The sequence below is a fragment of the Culex pipiens genome, chromosome 2 (assembly GCF_016801865.2).
Source record: "Culex pipiens pallens isolate TS chromosome 2, TS_CPP_V2, whole genome shotgun sequence".
Classification (NCBI taxonomy): Eukaryota; Metazoa; Arthropoda; class Insecta; order Diptera; family Culicidae; genus Culex; species Culex pipiens.
In genome coordinates, this window is record NC_068938.1 from 200,830,387 (window position 1) to 200,847,153 (window position 16,767).

The 16,767-nt window shown below is 34.7% G+C and overlaps 2 protein-coding genes across 3 annotated transcripts; one reads left to right on the plus strand and one right to left on the minus strand.

The window, feature by feature from the left end:
* The first annotated feature begins 4,354 nt into the window (after positions 1 to 4,354).
* Positions 4,355 to 6,712, plus strand: LOC120419149 (large subunit GTPase 1 homolog). The gene is made up of 3 exons (XM_039581787.2): positions 4,355 to 4,719; positions 4,777 to 6,309; positions 6,370 to 6,712. Exons 1-3 carry the CDS (start codon positions 4,627 to 4,629, stop codon positions 6,604 to 6,606), a joined length of 1,863 nt encoding a protein of 620 aa, XP_039437721.1. The 5' UTR covers positions 4,355 to 4,626; the 3' UTR covers positions 6,607 to 6,712.
* Positions 6,623 to 13,721, minus strand: LOC120419150 (RNA polymerase II subunit A C-terminal domain phosphatase SSU72). 2 transcript variants are annotated; one of them, XM_039581788.1, is made up of 5 exons: positions 13,571 to 13,721; positions 13,102 to 13,515; positions 12,593 to 12,722; positions 12,396 to 12,524; positions 6,623 to 7,275 (listed from the first exon to the last, which is right to left on the minus strand). In XM_039581788.1, exons 2-5 carry the CDS (start codon positions 13,332 to 13,334, stop codon positions 7,174 to 7,176), a joined length of 594 nt encoding a protein of 197 aa, XP_039437722.1. In that variant the 5' UTR covers positions 13,335 to 13,515; positions 13,571 to 13,721; the 3' UTR covers positions 6,623 to 7,173. The 2 variants fall into 2 exon arrangements, with proteins under 2 accessions (XP_039437722.1, XP_039437723.1); XM_039581789.2 differs by having other exon boundaries at positions 13,102 to 13,485; positions 13,571 to 13,698.
* Positions 13,722 to 16,767: the final 3,046 nt, after the last annotated feature.

Consider the following 16,767-nt stretch of genomic DNA (forward strand, 5'->3'; position numbering starts at 1 on the left):
TAGCCAGGAGGGGGTGGTACTAAACTAGTGATCTTTTTCAAAATGTGTTAATTTTACGTTTTGGAATATTTCAGTTGAATCAATCAAAAATCAATGGGGTACTTAAGTTTGAAGGCTAGTATAACAGTGCTTGTATGCAATACAATGTTTTGATGCAAACTGGGATGAAACGATGAAACTCAAATTAATTGGATTTACTTGTTTGAATGCAACTTAAAACTAACAAAATAAAAAAAATATAAAAAAAATCTGAGATTTAAAATTTTGAAAGTTTATTTTTTGGACCTTTTAACAAAAAAACTCCAGAAATTTGAGATCAACTTTTACTGATCAAGCTCAAATTTTGTGGAGCTTTCTCTACTATCAAAGCATTTAAGAATCCCGATTTTGAACCCAATTGGACCAACCCTTATTTTTTGACACTGCCCCAAAGTTTTGCGAATTTCGCCATTCTTCCAAAAACCTCGCCTTTCCTACGCGTCCAAAAAATTGAAGATCTGACAACGCTATCAAAAGTTATAAGCTATTGTGCTAAATCCACGGCTGAATCATAATTTTGACGGATACAAAAAAGAGTGAAAATCGCAAAAGATCCGGCTGAGGCAGCACTAAGCTTAATGGAATTAGCCTCGTTAGCCCAAGCTTTTAAAAACTTTAAAAAATTCATGGCCAACTCTCAACGGAAAATCATTTGAAAGCAATAATTCATTGAGAAATTGTGGTTCGGGACCATCCATAAACCACGTGGACACTTTAGGGGGGGGGGGGGGGGTTGACATTCCCAAAAAAGTGTCCACGTGGTTTATGGATGGTCCCTTCTTACGGTGGAATCCCAAGTTAAACATCGACTATTGCCGTTTGCATTTGATACCGAACTGACCCCAAAAATGCCAACCTGCACCCTCTAAGTCAAAGAAATCTGTTCAGCAGAAGTGATGATTTCCTTTTTATTATGTTACACCTTGGTTACACTGCAATTCTTGTCGCAATTTCACATCATAGAGCATAAAATTAATCGTGCAACATATCGAAATTGGATTTAATCTCAACTATGACTGACATCCGTTCCGTTTTTTCCTCAGCTGTTTGGTTTTCGTGAGGGATGAGCGAGACAGAGATATTTTGTTTTTGTTTTCATCATTCTTTCTCTTTCACATCTCAACTGTGTTGCCAGTTTAATGGGAAAAAATAGGCAGTGTTGCTGGTAGCAGCATTAAATGAGCTGCATTTCAGCATATGTTATAGCAGTTGCTTTAGAGCTGATTTGCTCTAAGATTATAGTTGTTTTAATGCAGATTAGCTGTGGAATGCTGGTTTACAGCCTATTAATGATTCCTTTTAGTGCAGGATGGTTACTTGGGCATACTTGTGTTGGCAATATTTTCGTGTTTTGGCAATTTATATCCATAGAGGTGCCAATGATTGAAAATATTTTATTAGAATTAATTATTCAGAATTCAATAAATTGGCAAAGAATTAAAAAAATATAAATAAAAATAGCATGATTTTTTTTTTGAGTTTTGAACAAAGTTCTTTGTCATATTAGTTGGCTCTGGCCGGGGTCGAGGGGGCAAAAAATATAAATATTGAAATAAAAAGCCATAGATTCAACATTTGCTAGGAAAATGTGTTTTAAAATGCATTTAATACTAGTTCAGTTGTTTTGCAATCATTAGTTTTCTAAAAAAAGATTTGACGAAAACTAAAATTTTAGCGAAAAAAAACCTAATTTGGTAATTAGGAATTTTGATATTTAGGTATTTGAGAAATTAGGATGTTAGGAAATTAGAAAATAAGGATGTAAGGAAATTGGGAAATTTGGTAATTAGGAAATTGGAAAATGAGGATATTAGGATGTTAGTAAATTAGGAAAAAAGGAAATTTGGGTGTTAGGAAATTTGGATGTTAGGAAATTGAGAAATTTAGGAATTTAGGAAATTTGGATATTAGGAAATAAGGAAATTAGGATATTAGGAAATAAGGAAATCTGAAAATTAGGATATAAGGAAGTTAGGAAATTTTGTAATAAGGAAATTTGATTATTAGGAAATAAGGAAATTAAGAAATTAGGAAATAAGGGTATTAGGAAATTTGGTAATTAGGAAATTAGAAAATCAGGGAATTAAGTTATTAGGAAATTAGTTAGTTAGGAAATTAGGATATAAGGAAATTAGGAAGTTAGGAAACTTGGAAATTACTGGTACAAATGTTTAAATTTTTTTCTTAAATTCTTAATTTTCTTAATTTTTAAATTCTTAAATTCATAAATTCTTAAATTCTTAAATTCTTAAATTCTTAAATTCTTAAATTCTTAAATTCTTAAATTCTTAAATTCTTAAATTCTTAAATTCTTAAATTCATAACTTCATAAATTCTTTAATTTTTAGTTTTTTTTAATTTCAAAATGTTATTGTTTTTTGTTATTTTTTGGAATTTCTGAACCCCACATTTTTTATTCTGGAATTTTAAGTTATTTTGAATTTTTAAAATTTTAGTTTTTTGAACTTTTGAAAATTTGACTTTTTTTTCTAAAAATTTTCAGGTTTTAAATTTAATTTTTTTGAGCTAACGTCATGATTCGAAATCCGGACACTTAGTACCATATATTTTTTTTATGGCTGGCAAAAAATCATGTAATAAGTTGGAAATGTAGAAATATCATCAGGATTTAGTATAAACAGTCAGTTTTAAGAGAATACATGCAAAATATGTATTTTCTAACAATTTTTCAACAGAATTTGAAAATTAGAATGACTTGTTGTGCTTCGAATCCCGGACACTGTTAAAAGCTGATTCGAAATCCAGACACTTTTGCTTCGAATTCCGGACACTCGATTTTGCTTATGAATCGCAAAAATTTGGACTGAAATGTTAGTGAATGGCATTCTTTAGGCCTCAAATAAGCTGTTAACATCAAAACAATCGATAGTTTATATAAAAATTAGCTAGAATTTAAGGAAATCAAAAACATAAATTTCTGCTTTGTCTTCCCGGTCTTCGGACGCCTATGAAATATTTCTGTTGAAATGTTTCGCACTTTTGGTAAACTTATTATTTTATTTTATTGTTTTGGTATTAACTACAGCGTTCAAACAAACTTTGAATGAAAGTTGATGTTAGAATTCATCAAATAACACAGTTTTGACATTAATAATGCGAACTTATATCCAAATAATTGATAAAACAAGTTGAAATGTCCGGGTTTCGAAGCGTCCGGGAATTCGAATCATGACGTTATTGAATTTATAAATTCTTTTATCTCGATTATTTTTTTCATGCCTGCATATTTTCTTTGAATTTTTAAAATAAATATTTAAAAAATGGTTGGAATTTCCTTCATATTTTTTTTGCTATTTGAAATTTCTGAAATATTTGTTTTGTCATATTTTCAAATTTTTATTTTTGAATCATTTGTACTGCATAATATCAGTTTATTATTGAATTTTTCAGTAAGAAAATAGATATTTGTATGATTACTATCAAATTTATTTTGGTTGGTACTAGTAATTGTTGCCGACACGTGGGCTATCATCAATATAGACAACTTCTATTTTTACTCCGTTTTGACCAAAAAACTAAATCTGTCCTTTTAATTTCAAGGTTCTGCATTTTGAGATTCGCCAGGATTTTCTATTATTCTAACGAAAATAAAATTATTAAAACGTTTGTAGCTTTCAGTTGCATTCAAAAAGTAAAATTCAAATTCTTTGATTTTTTCATCAAAACCTTGATCAAAACTTATCACAAATAAGCACCGCGCGAAGAAACGTCAAACGCCACTTTCCGTTTCTGTTCCTTTTCAGCTGCGTACCGCTTAAGAAAAATCTTTTCGTGGGCGTTTTTTTATATGGAGTTTTGAGGGCTTTTGTTAATTTGATTTGGTTAACCGCGGTGGATTTTCTTGAAATAATTCGAACTGTCAAAAATCCACCAAAGCATCTACCACATTGATCGCACAAAAATCTGTGGTAGAAAAGTATCCACCGGTAGATGCTTTGGTGGATTTTTGACAGTTCGAATTATTTCAAGAAAATCCACCGCGGTTAACCAAATCAAATTAACAAAAGCCCTTTGGAGTTCCTTCCGATCTGCATATCAGCCTTTACCAATGAAACGTTTAAAAAGATCCACCAAAATTGTACGGCTCAAGTCGGTTCCATGGTCCCGAATTTGAGTTTCGAGATTTTTTTTGCGATCCCACCGTGCCAACAGAGAGAAGGGAAATACTCTTTGGTGCCAAAACCGAACGCCGCGTGGCGCTTGAAATGTTTCACCTGGTGCCGCAGTAACAAAAACCCACACCTTTTGAAAAATCAAACTGGTTTTAGTACAAACGTGACAGCTGTCAAGTCAAAGAAGCAAATGTTTTTGTTTTGCACGCACGCGAGTTTTCGTGTAAATTTTTGAAGATCGTTCAGAGAATAGTGAAAATTTGCTGTTTTTCGCTGAAAATTGACCCTAAAGATTAAAAAAATAATCAGTTTGCTTTAATATAACTGTTGTGAAATCAACCTGTGCAAAAGGGGTCGTTTTCGGGGGATTTGCGAGCACTTTTACAGTGCCCAAACTTGGAGCACGTGTTTGTTGTTGTTTTTGACCGGATCGTTCCGACGCGATTAGAACAAAATGGGCAAGAAGAAGGCGAATCAGCTGGGGCGGTCCCTGATAAAGGACCGATTTGGGCAGGGAAACCGCAAGACCGTCGATAACAACAGCATGGTGAGTGAGGGGTAAATTTTGTGATTTTTAGTGGTTATGAGATTTATGTCGTTTCAGCTTCACACCACGGAAGTCCAGGACGGGTACGACTGGGGCCGGCTGAACCTGCAGTCCGTGACGGAGGAGTCGTCCTTCCAGGAGTTTCTGCGGACGGCCGAACTGGCGGGGACGGAGTTTCAGGCGGAAAAGCTCAACATAACGTACGTGAATCCGAAGGCCAAGGTCGGTCTGCTGACCACGAACGAGCGGGTGGCGATCGAGCGCAAGCAGGTGGACAAGAAGAATCTGCTGAAGATTCCGCGGCGGCCGCGTTGGACGAAGGAGACCACGCCGGAGGAGCTGCAGCTGTTGGAGAACGAGAACTTTCTCGAGTGGCGCCGGGGGTTGGCCGCGCTGCAGGAGGACGACGGGCTGTTGATGACGCCGTACGAGAAGAATCTGGACTTTTGGCGGCAGCTGTGGCGTGTGGTGGAGCGGTCGGACATTGTGGTGCAGATCGTGGACGGGCGCAATCCGCTGCTGTTTCGCAGTGAAGATTTGGAAAAGTACGTGAAGGAGGTGGACGAGCGGAAGATGAACATGATTTTGATCAACAAGTCGGACTTTTTGAATGCGGAGCAGAGGGAGGCTTGGGCTAGGTACTTTGACGAGCAGGGGATTCGGGTGGCGTTCTTTTCGGCTGCGGAGTCCGTGGAGGAAGCTAAGCGCGAGCAGGAAGAACGGGAACGGGCAGCTGAAGAGGGTGAGGAGGGAGATGAGGAAGATTCGGAGGATGAACAGACGAATGAGGTCGAGAAGAAGTTGAAGGATTTGGGGTTGAAGGTTGATCGTGCTGAAAAGGTGCTTGAGAAGCTGGAAGAGAAGGTTGAGGAGGTCGCCGAAGGCGAATCTGCAGCTGCTTCGTCCAAGCTACGAAATAATCCAAACATCCTGTCAAACACAGAGTTGATCGCACTCTTCAAAAGTCTCCACAAGGCGGACCGCGTCACCGAGGGTCTCGTAACGGTCGGCCTCGTCGGCTACCCGAACGTCGGCAAAAGCAGCACAATCAACGCCGTCTTCCTCGAGAAGAAAGTGTCCGTTTCGGCGACCCCCGGCAAAACCAAGCACTTCCAAACGCTGTACGTAGACTCGGAACTGCTGTTCTGCGATTGCCCAGGTCTGGTCATGCCCAGCTTCTGCACCACCAAGGCGGACATGATCCTGAACGGAATTCTGCCCATCGACCAGATGCGGGACCACGTCCCGCCGGTGAACCTGCTCTGCACGCTCATCCCGCGCCACATCCTCGAGGACACGTACGGCATCATGATCGCCAAACCGCTCGAAGGGGAAGACCCGCTGAGACCGCCCTACTCCGAAGAACTGCTGCTGGCGTTCGCGTACAACCGCGGCTACATGACCGCAAACGGACAGCCCGATCAGTCCAGAGGGTCGCGCTACGTGCTCAAGGATTACGTCAACGGCAAGCTGCTGTACTGCTACGCACCGCCGGAGGTTGAGCAAACCCAATATCATCGCTTTCCAGAGCGTCAGAAAGATGAGATCGACGTCAAATTGCTACCACCGAGGCAGCAGCGGGCGATGAAGGTACATTTTTCGCTAAATTCTACTTTTCCAAACCAATACAATTTTTTTCCTATCAAACAGATGGGCACCACCACCGGCAAGGACATCGACTCGCAGTTCTTCCAGGACCGCGCCCAAACGGGCTTCGTCAAGGGGCGCAGCGATTTCCCCAACATTCGACCGTCGGCCGTGGGCGTTTCGGCCGAGCAGCAGCAAATGCCCGGCGGAGTGATGATCGCCGGCAAGCCGTGGAAGCACCAGAAGCGCGAGAAAAAGGAAAAACTTCGCCGGAAATATGCGCACCTGGATCAGCATTGAGGAGTGGGAGGAGTGTTTTTTTCCGTAACTGTTTTGTAACTTTATTGTTGTACAAAAGAATTACACCTCTTTCTATATATTAAATATATATATATGCATCATATAATAGTTTCTTACACAGTAATATCGAATCACCTGCCAGTGAGTGTGTGTGTTGCTGTTTTTTTATTGTTTTGTGACAAAAAAAGAACTTTCCCTAACTGATCAGCGTGTTTGACTTATTTAGTTGGTTCCTAAAACGAAATGATTTGAATCTCTGCCTAGTATAAATTTATTTGCGTTAGTTAAAAGTTTGGTAAAAATATGCTTGTTAGTTTATTGTTTCACGATTCGCGCTACGTTTGCTGTCCGTCTCAAAAACCTGAAAGTGTGCTGAATGTGTCTGATCTTTGCGGTCTAATCTAACCTTTAGGAAGAGGCTCGAGGGAATCGGGAAGAGAAGGGTCCATAGTTTGCTGAATTATTCTCATATTTTTGCTTTAAACTCTACCATTTGTTTTTGTTTAGTTTCACGAAGGAACGTGCACCATCACACACAAATCAATCCAACAACCGCAAGCAACAGTGCTAGTAAAACAGCACGCAGTGAAGCACGCTCCGTTGGCACTTGCTCTCGAAGTCGTGCAGCAGCTCGTCGATGTCGTTGTCCAGGTCGTCACTTTGGGCCATCTGCACGGGGGGAGAAACAATAAATATATTTAAACGTTGCATATCTAGCCATCTGCCAATTGAAATTGTTTTAAGGTTATTTGTACTGCTCATACAAATTTAAAAGTTTTATATTTGCTTTAAATAGTATAGTCACAAGCAACTAGCAAACCTTGAATTCTCCTCGTACCCATTTTGACAATAAGCGCATCTCCAGAGCGGGTAGCAAACATCGAAGCAAATCAAATTTGCACCCGACGTCAACCCCACCGCGGTACCTGTCGCGGTATTGTCCGTTTCTCTCGAAGGTACACGCCGCGCGGCATTCCATAATGTGCCGCAGACATTGTTGCCAGCGATTTTCTGCACTTTTGGTGCAATAAAAAACATTGCCGGCAACAATGCCATGCAATTCGAAGAAGAAGATCAACAAAAACAAAACGCACACTATGGGATTTGACAGCGCGCATTTGCCGAAAGTGCGGCGCGTCGTTTCGAGGCTGGTATGCCGCGTGTCCTTTTCGGGAATACGCGCAATAGCAAATTTGCTCTCAGTTCTTCGGGATTTCCGTGGGGGTTCTTTGACCTAAATATTTGGGTTCTAAAATGAAGCATAGATTGCTGATAGTATTGTTTGCAGTGATAAAGCTTATTTTTCTGAGTACAATGACTCTTTGAACGACCACAAAGAGTTTAAAATGGATTTTTTTTAATCAATTTAAAATGAAAAAAAAGTGATCAGAAATGGTTTTCAATCGTGTTTTTTACCATTGTACATAAATATTGACATAGGGCTTTAGTACCCAATTAAACCCATATTTTTTGTTTGGCGATTAGGGTGCTGCTATCCAAAATAGGGTGGTCCAAACAAATTGCATTTTTCGTCAATTATCGAAAAAAGCACATGATTTTTTGAACATAAAAAGTGGGTTTTTCGACTCGCCGCGCGCAAAACCGGGTGAAAATCAACTTTTTTTTTTACTAAAGCTGGGATAACTTTAAAATTTAAGCGATTACCTATATACAACAAGTTTAAGTACCAAAAGTTGCGTCTTTCAATTACGAAAATTTTGGTACCCAAACAAGAATAGGTCATCGCTGAAATTTTCAAGTTATCGCAGTTTTAGTGAAAAAGATGATTTTTACTCGTTTTCGTAATTTTCCCGTTTTTGCGCGTCGAAAATCACAGTTTTTGTGTTCAAAAAATCATATCTACGAATCGTGTTAATGGATATTCGCAATTTTGGATATGTTATGTAAAATATTACAAGGAATCAGGGAAAAATATTTTCAGGTATGAGCTCTTTGGTCCTGAGACCTTCGAATAAGCAAATTAAATTTTCATAGCAACTTTTCAAATATTCAGCTAGCTTTTTCAAACCTCCACACATTTTTCCTTGAAATCCCAACTAATAACCCTTCTTTGGACATATGATGCTCTAAAATTGGATGAAAAATGTGCTTTTTGCAAAAATCGACGAAAAATGCAATTTTTTGGACCACCCTATTTTGGATAGGACCACCTTAATTACCGAACAATAAAAAAAATACGGGTCTAATTATTTGGGTCAAAGAACCCCCACTCCAAATTTGAGTCAAATAGGAGCGCTTTTGATTTTGTAAAATATATGTACGTGGGTACAGATTACTGAACATAAGATGACGAACTGTTTGATCAAGCGAACACCTGTGAACTGGACCAAGCTGCCGGCGGGTATGAGAATTATTCATTCATTCATTCATTCATTCAATAGGAGCGCTTTTGATTTTGAGACTTTCTGTTTGACATGGAATAGCTGTATAGCAAATTTTGAAAATTTTAGTATTTTTGTAAAATATAACGTATGAGAAAATTTTAGTATATTCCAAAAAAAATCTAATGAAGTGAAAACCATTTTAAAAAGTCGCTTCATTTGATACCTATATTACAAATTATGAAATTTTTAGTACTTTCGCCAATTTTGAAAAATTTATTGAGTATTTTCGAAAAAAAAAGTATTTTGTGAAAAATTTAGTATGTAAAAAAAGCTATAAAAAAGTGAAACGGAATACAAAATTTCGCACATTTCAAATTATGGAAATTTGAGTATATTCGAAAAATACCGTAATTTCTGAACAATTTTGAGTATTATACTTTGAAACTTACTACATTTTCAAGGGGTGTACCCCATTTGGCATAACGGGTTTTCAGGAAGAACATTTGGCATAATTGGTCCAAGACATCAGGGACGTTTGGCATAATGGACATTTGACATAATGGACGTTTGGCATAACTCTTTCAAAAACCATCAAGGACGTTTGGCATAATGGACGTATTAGTATTTCTCATTTTTACAAATGTAAATGTATTGTATTGTTTTTTTTACCATTTTGATATTACTTTAAGAGATTATCATTTGGAATCTCTATATTATTTCACCAATAGTAAATTGTTTCCTTTTTGAATAATTCACAATAAAGCATTTTAATGAATTTTTGTAATTTTTATTTAAAATTTAGTTTAAAGAAGGTAATATCTCTTGTTAGCATTACAATTTTCCTCTTTCAATATAATTAGCAATAATATTTTTGCCTTCCTCACCTTACTGAGGAAAGGCTATAAAATCACTCGGAAAATGAAGTTTTTAATTAGACCTCCTAGACCTACCTTCATTTGTACATATCGACTCAGAATCACCAGCTGAGCAAATGTCTGTGTGTTTGGCTGTATGTAGACATGTGTACCAAATCAATGTCACTGGAATATCTCGTCACAGGCTCAACCGATTTTGGCCGGAATGGTTTCAATCGATCCGTCTTAACGTCCCCTAAGTTGCTATTTAAATTCATGCAGTTTTATCATGTATTTAAAAAGTTATGTTAAAAAAACTGTTTCATATTAAACTAAAATTATGGTAAAAAGGGTGGTTTTTTCATGAAACCCTCACATATAATATATTTTTAGAAAGCTTATGAAAAGACCTTTTAGGTGGAGTAAGAATTTTCAAGATCTGACTTACCTATCTTTAATTACAAGCAGTTTAAAAAATGGTCTGAATTCACATAACCTCAACTGGCCACGAAAAAGCCGTGTAGAGGGATGCCATTTTCCTCAAAGGCCGTGTCTGTATAATCTTGACAAAAAGTCTGTAGGTAGTCTATATATGAGAGGAAGGCACCAACCACCTAAAGGTGGATTAAGTAACGTTTTTTATGAATTTTTCCCTTCTTTTATAAATATCAATTTAAAGATGAGAAAACCCTCTTCAAATCTTCGACAATGGAGACAATTTAGCTTTTCTTTATATTTTGCGATTAGTTTTTTTATGCAATTTTCCCATCTTTTTATATTCAACTTGAAGAAGGGAAATTCTCTTATAGATGTTCTCTTTCAACATTTCTATCACTTTTGCAATTTTTTCTCTGTTCTCTGGTTTATGTTTTGCATTAAAATTGTTTATGCATGTTCCCTTCTTTTATTTATTGAAAACTAATCTTAAAGACGGGACAATTGTATAAAAATGCTAATTAAATTGATTTTTTGAATAGATGTAGGTGAAAAATATAAAAATAATGAGATTGTCAAACATTTAAAGAGTGGCAAAATGTGAATCTTTAAAGAGACTTTTCCTTCTTTAAGTTGAATTTTATATAAAAGAAGGGAAAATTTCATAAACAAACTCTATTTTCAAATAATCAAAAAGTATTTTTTTAGAGATTTTCCCTTCTAAAAAATGAAATTAAAATAGAAGAAGGCAAATTTTCATAACAACTCATTTGTCAAATATGTATTTAAAGAAAGAAAAAATGTACATCCATTAGGGTGAATATTAAAGAAGAGAAAATTGCATAAAAAACAATAATTGCTAAATATTGAAAAAAAAAAAAACAAACCGCACAGCTTTTGAATGATTTTGCCTTCTTTAAGTTTTAAAATAAAAGAAGAGAAAATTGCTTTAAAAAATTTATTGCATTTCTTTAAAGAAGAGCAAAATGCAAATACATTCTTTAGGTTGAATTTAAAAAAATGAGGAAAAAGGGAAAATAGTATAAAATCTTCATTGCGAAATATTTAAAGACTGGCAAAACGTGATATAAATAAAAGAAGGAAAAATTTAATACAACAAATTTGCAGCAAGGTTTTTGAAAAGGAGAAAAATCTAAATATTTTTAAAAAAAACTTTTTTTTAAATAAATTTATGAAAAATTGCATTATAAAAACAATGAAATATCATTATCAAGCCTCGATAATTTTATCGTTGTCAACCTTGTACAACAATAATAAAATTTGTTTAAACAGCGCAATTTTTTTCGTTAGTTCTCTCTTTGACTTAAATTGGGTGTTTAGCGCATTCGACGTTTATTTGTATGTGTTTTATGTAGTTAAATTCTTTGTTAAGATGAAACAAAACTACACATAAGTAGCGTTCATGAAGTGGTTGAGTAAATAAATATCCATGTTTTAACTTAGTCGCATTTGCAAAAACAGCAAGCTGAGAAAACCGCAAGGCAAGTCTGGAAACTGGTTTGCATCCAGTTTCGATACAGAATATTTTTTCAATTCAATTCAATTGTGTTTTTATTAGAATTTAACAGTTCTGCTCCAGGATGTTACATTTGCAATTCAGAGATTTGGAGAACCTTTCAACTGAGATCAATTCATAAGCCTTTGCAGGGAGGATACATATTTCTAAGTTTAGATTTTGCTAACTGGGTGTTCTTTTAGGGAAAATAAATTTTGAGAAAAAACCCTAGATCTATGTACAGAATATTTTTAGTTTTAATAAAAGTGATTTGAATCGAACTGCAGCAGCGATCATAAAAGAGATAAAAATGCACATGGGAAAATAACGCGACCACGGGCAGTATGATGAGCATGTGTAATACTTACCTGCTCGGATTTATTGGAAAAAGAATAAAGTGATCCCCAAATTGAACAGTGGACAAAGGTCAAAAGTTTTAAGTGGTGGTAGGGTGGAAAAGAGAGGTGTTTCAGGATAAGACACACGTTTTCTGAGTGGTTTGCAACCATTGTGGGAGACTTTATTAGAAAACTGTTCTGCTATTTGTACAAAATGTTTAACTCGCTGGTTTGGACGAAAGAATCGTCTTTTATTCGCTGTTCGCAGAACGCTAGAACTAAAGATAAAAAGCCCACTTACCATCGTTATCAAATCACAAATCGCGAACGCCCCGACGGTGGCCTCCTCGTGGTTATCCTGGATGTCGATGTTGATCACGTGCACCGGCAGATTGTACGTCGGCGTTTTCGACTCCATGAACTCGATGACCTGATTTGAACGTGTGAGATGAAATTTAAGTTAGGGTGGCACATGTTTATTTTCAGGAATCTACCCACTTGATCGTAAACTCGCTCCTCGCACGTCACAAGAACATCAAATCGCTCCGTACACAGTTGGAACTTCTCCGGACACGTTTTGATGCGCCGGTTGCGATCCAGCATGTGAAGCAGTCCGTTTTGTGTGTAGCTGAGTTGTTGGTTTTTGGGTTAAGGAAAGTTTTGTGTTTAAAATTATTTAAAAATTTCACGTCTGAGTAATTCAAACATGAAAATGATCTAATTACACTACTGCCACCTATCAGCGAGTGGCTGCTACTTTTGGATGTTTTAGATCACTTTCGAACTACTCCCTCACAGATGGCGGTAGTGTTCCCTTTGAGAATCACATCACCCACTTCGATGTGTTTGTTATGAAGGTGAATGAAATGCGTAGCGATAAAAAGATGGTAAAAGCGTGGTTTCAACATCCTGCTTCGTCCTTCATTTTCTCCCAGTGACCTCCAAGTGCTACCTAAAATGAAACTACTCCCGAACCCCAAAAATCCCCCTCCCTTAGCAAAGGATACTAATTTTTGTCCTTGTTGGCCAGATCGCTGAAGATGTCATCGTAGCTCGTGCCGAACTCGTACACGTTGGGCTTGTCGGCGGCCGTTCCGGGCAGCTTGACCTTGTCTCCGGTGCCGAACGAGCGCACCTTGAAGCGCTTCTTCGCCAGAAATCCGTGCGCTTCCATGCTCCGGTTCATGTTCGACGAGCAAATCACCGCGACCGACAGCGGGCTCACGTACTGGTTAGTCATGTTTGTTTTGGTTTCCTTTCCGCGCGCGATGACCCGATTTCCAAAACCAGCGCGCACCAGCTGTCTGTCAAAGTCGTCCGATGGCCTTTGTGCTAGTTTTCACCTTTCTCCTCCTCCCCCTGTCAAGCGGCGATCGCTCCACGGAAGAAAGCTGAAAAGTTAAATACCGTTCGATTTGCGCCTGAAAATTAGAAACCTTCAATGTCTGCGTATGCGGCAGGTGCCCAAGTACAAACCTACGCTGGCTTCCGGACGGAGCTGGCCGGAAGTGCCCCGATTAACACGAAAAACCCGAAACGATTTGGCGAGAGCGTGCCTTTTTCGCGAATGACCCGTTTATTTTGAAGTATTGTGACAGTTTGACAGCTGCTGTGTGTGTATGTAAACCGCTGTAATGAAACTCTAGCTTCGTTTTTGGAAATGTTGAAACTATTTGAACTGGCCATCTTGTGGTCGGAGTTTAGAAACACAGGGGTGCGCGAAACGAGTACAGTGAAAACTTGCTAATTGGGTACTAAAGCCCTATGCCAATTTTTATGTACAACGGTAAAAAACACGATTAAAAACCATTTCTGATCACTTTTTTTCATTTTAATGCAATTTTTTTTTTGACAAGACAACATTTTTTCGATGGATCAACTATGGTCTCCTTGGAACGAGCTGTCAAGTAGGACCTTTTCTGTCAAGAAGGACCGCGAGGTTAATTTTTCAAAATTGATTTAAAAATCCATTTTAAGCTCTTTATGGTCGTACAAAGGGTCATTGTACAAAAAAAAGCTTTATCGCTGTGAACAATAATATCAGCAATCTAAGCTTCATTTTAGGACCCAATTGGGTACTGAAGCCCTATAGACCTATCTAAGCCCGATCTCACACACACTAGCTTACCAATAGAGCTATCTAAGCCCGCTCTCACGCACACTAGTACACAACTTACGTCATCCACAATCAACTTAGAAAATTTGCTGGGCTGATATACGTTGCTATGCAGTTGTTTGTTTACCTTTGATATGGAAACGTCAACTTACCGTAGATTTTGAAATTTTCCAAACCAAACGTCAAGTTTCTAATTTTATTCCTTTTCATTGTAGAAGATCAGATTCATTTCCATTGATTCAAACTCCTAAGCTAAGTGAAATTTTCTAAGTTAAGTGATTGTAGATAGGCCATAACTCTATTGTTTTTGCTGGCGGGTACAAATTTTAACCTAAAAACCCTTCGTGTACAAACACGCAATACATGCGCACGTAGATAACTCTATGTCAATTTCTATGTACAACGGTAAAAACCGTAAAAACACAATTAAAAACCATTTCTGATATTGTTTCTTTTTCATTTTAATGCAAAAAAATATTGAAGACATTTTTTTTCGATGGATCGTTGATCAACTATGGCCCATTGTCGTCAAGTAGGAACTTTTCTGTCAAAAAGGACCGTGAAGTTGATTTTTTTAAAATTTAATAAAAAAATCCATTTTAAATCCTTTGCGGTCGTTTAAAGGGTCGTTGTACTCAGAAAATTAAGCTGTATCAATGTGAACAATAATATCCCAAAGGAACTAAGAACTAAAAACTAAAAACTAAAAACTAAAAACTAAAAACTAAAAACTAAAAACTAAAAACTAAAAACTAAAAACTAAAAACTAAAAACTAAAAACTAAAAACTAAAAACTAAAAACTAAAAACTAAAAACTAAAAACTAAAAACTAAAAACTAAAAACTAAAAACTAAAAACTAAAAACTAAAAACTAAAAACTAAAAACTAAAAACTAAAAACTAAAAACTAAAAACTAAAAACTAAAAACTAAAAACTAAAAACTAAAAACTAAAACTAAAAACTAAAAACTAAAAACTAAAAACTAAAAACTAAAAACTAAAAACTAAAAACTAAAAACTAAAAACTAAAAACTAAAAACTAAAAACTAAAAACTAAAAACTAAAAACTAAAAACTAAAAACTAAAAACTAAAAACTAAAAACTAAAAACTAAAAACTAAAAACTAAAAACTAAAAACTAAAAACTAAAAACTAAAAACTAAAAACTAAAAACTAAAAACTAAAAACTAAAAACTAAAAACTAAAAACTAAAAACTAAAAACTAAAAACTAAAAACTAAAAACTAAAAACTAAAAACTAAAAACTAAAAACTAAAACTAAAAACTAAAAACTAAAAACTAAAAACTAAAAAACTAAAAACTAAAAACTGAAAACTAAAAACTAAAAACTAAAAACTAAAAACTAAAAACTAAAAACTAAAAACTAAAAACTAAAAACTAAAAACTAAAAACTAAAAACTAATATCTAAAACTAAAAACTAAAAACTAAAAACTAAAAACTAAAAACTAAAAACTAAAAACTAAAAACTAAAAACTAAAAACTAAAAACTAAAAACTAAAAACTAAAAACTAAAAACTAAAAACTAAAAACTAAAAACTAAAAACTAAAAACTAAAAACTAAAAACTAAAAACTAAAAACTAAAAACTAAAAACTAAAAACTAAAAACTAAAAACTAAAAACTAAAAACTAAAAACTAAAAACTAAAAACTAAAAACTAAAAACTAAAAACTAAAAACTAAAAACTAAAAACTAAAAACTAAAAACTAAAAACTAAAAACTAAAAACTAAAAACTAAAAACTAAAAACTAAAAACTAAAAACTAAAAACTAAAAACTAAAAACTAAAAACTAAAAAACTAAAAACTAAAAACTAAAAACTAAAAACTAAAAACTAAAACTAAAACTAAAAACTAAAAACTAAAAACTAAAAACTAAAAACTAAAAACTAAAAACTAAAAACTAAAAACTAAAAACTAAAAACTAAAAACTAAAAACTAAAAACTAAAAACTAAAAACTAAAAACAAAACTAAAAACTAAAAACTAAAAACTAAAAACTAAAAACTAAAAACTAAAAACTAAAAACTAAAACTAAAAACTAAAAACTAAAAACTAAAAACTAAAAACTAAAAACTAAAAACTAAAAACTAAAAACTAAAAACTAAAAACTAAAAACTAAAAACTAAAAACTAAAAACTAAAAACTAAAAACTAAAAACTAAAAACTAAAAACTAAAAACTAAAAACTAAAACTAAAAACTAAAAACTAAAAACTAAAAACTAAAAACTAAAAACTAAAAACTAAAAACTAAAAACTAAAAACTAAAAACTAAAAACTAAAAACTAAAAACTAAAAACTAAAAACTAAAAACTAAAAACTAAAAACTAAAAACTAAAAACTAAAAACTAAAAACTAAAAACTAAAAACTAAAAACTAAAAACTAAAAACTAAAAACTAAAAACTAAAAACTAAAAACAAAAAACTAAAAACTAAAAACTGAAAACTAAAAACTAAAAACTAAAAACTAAAAACTAAAAACTAAAAACTAAAAACTAAAAACTAAAAACTAAAAACTAAAAACTAAAAACTAAAAACTAAAA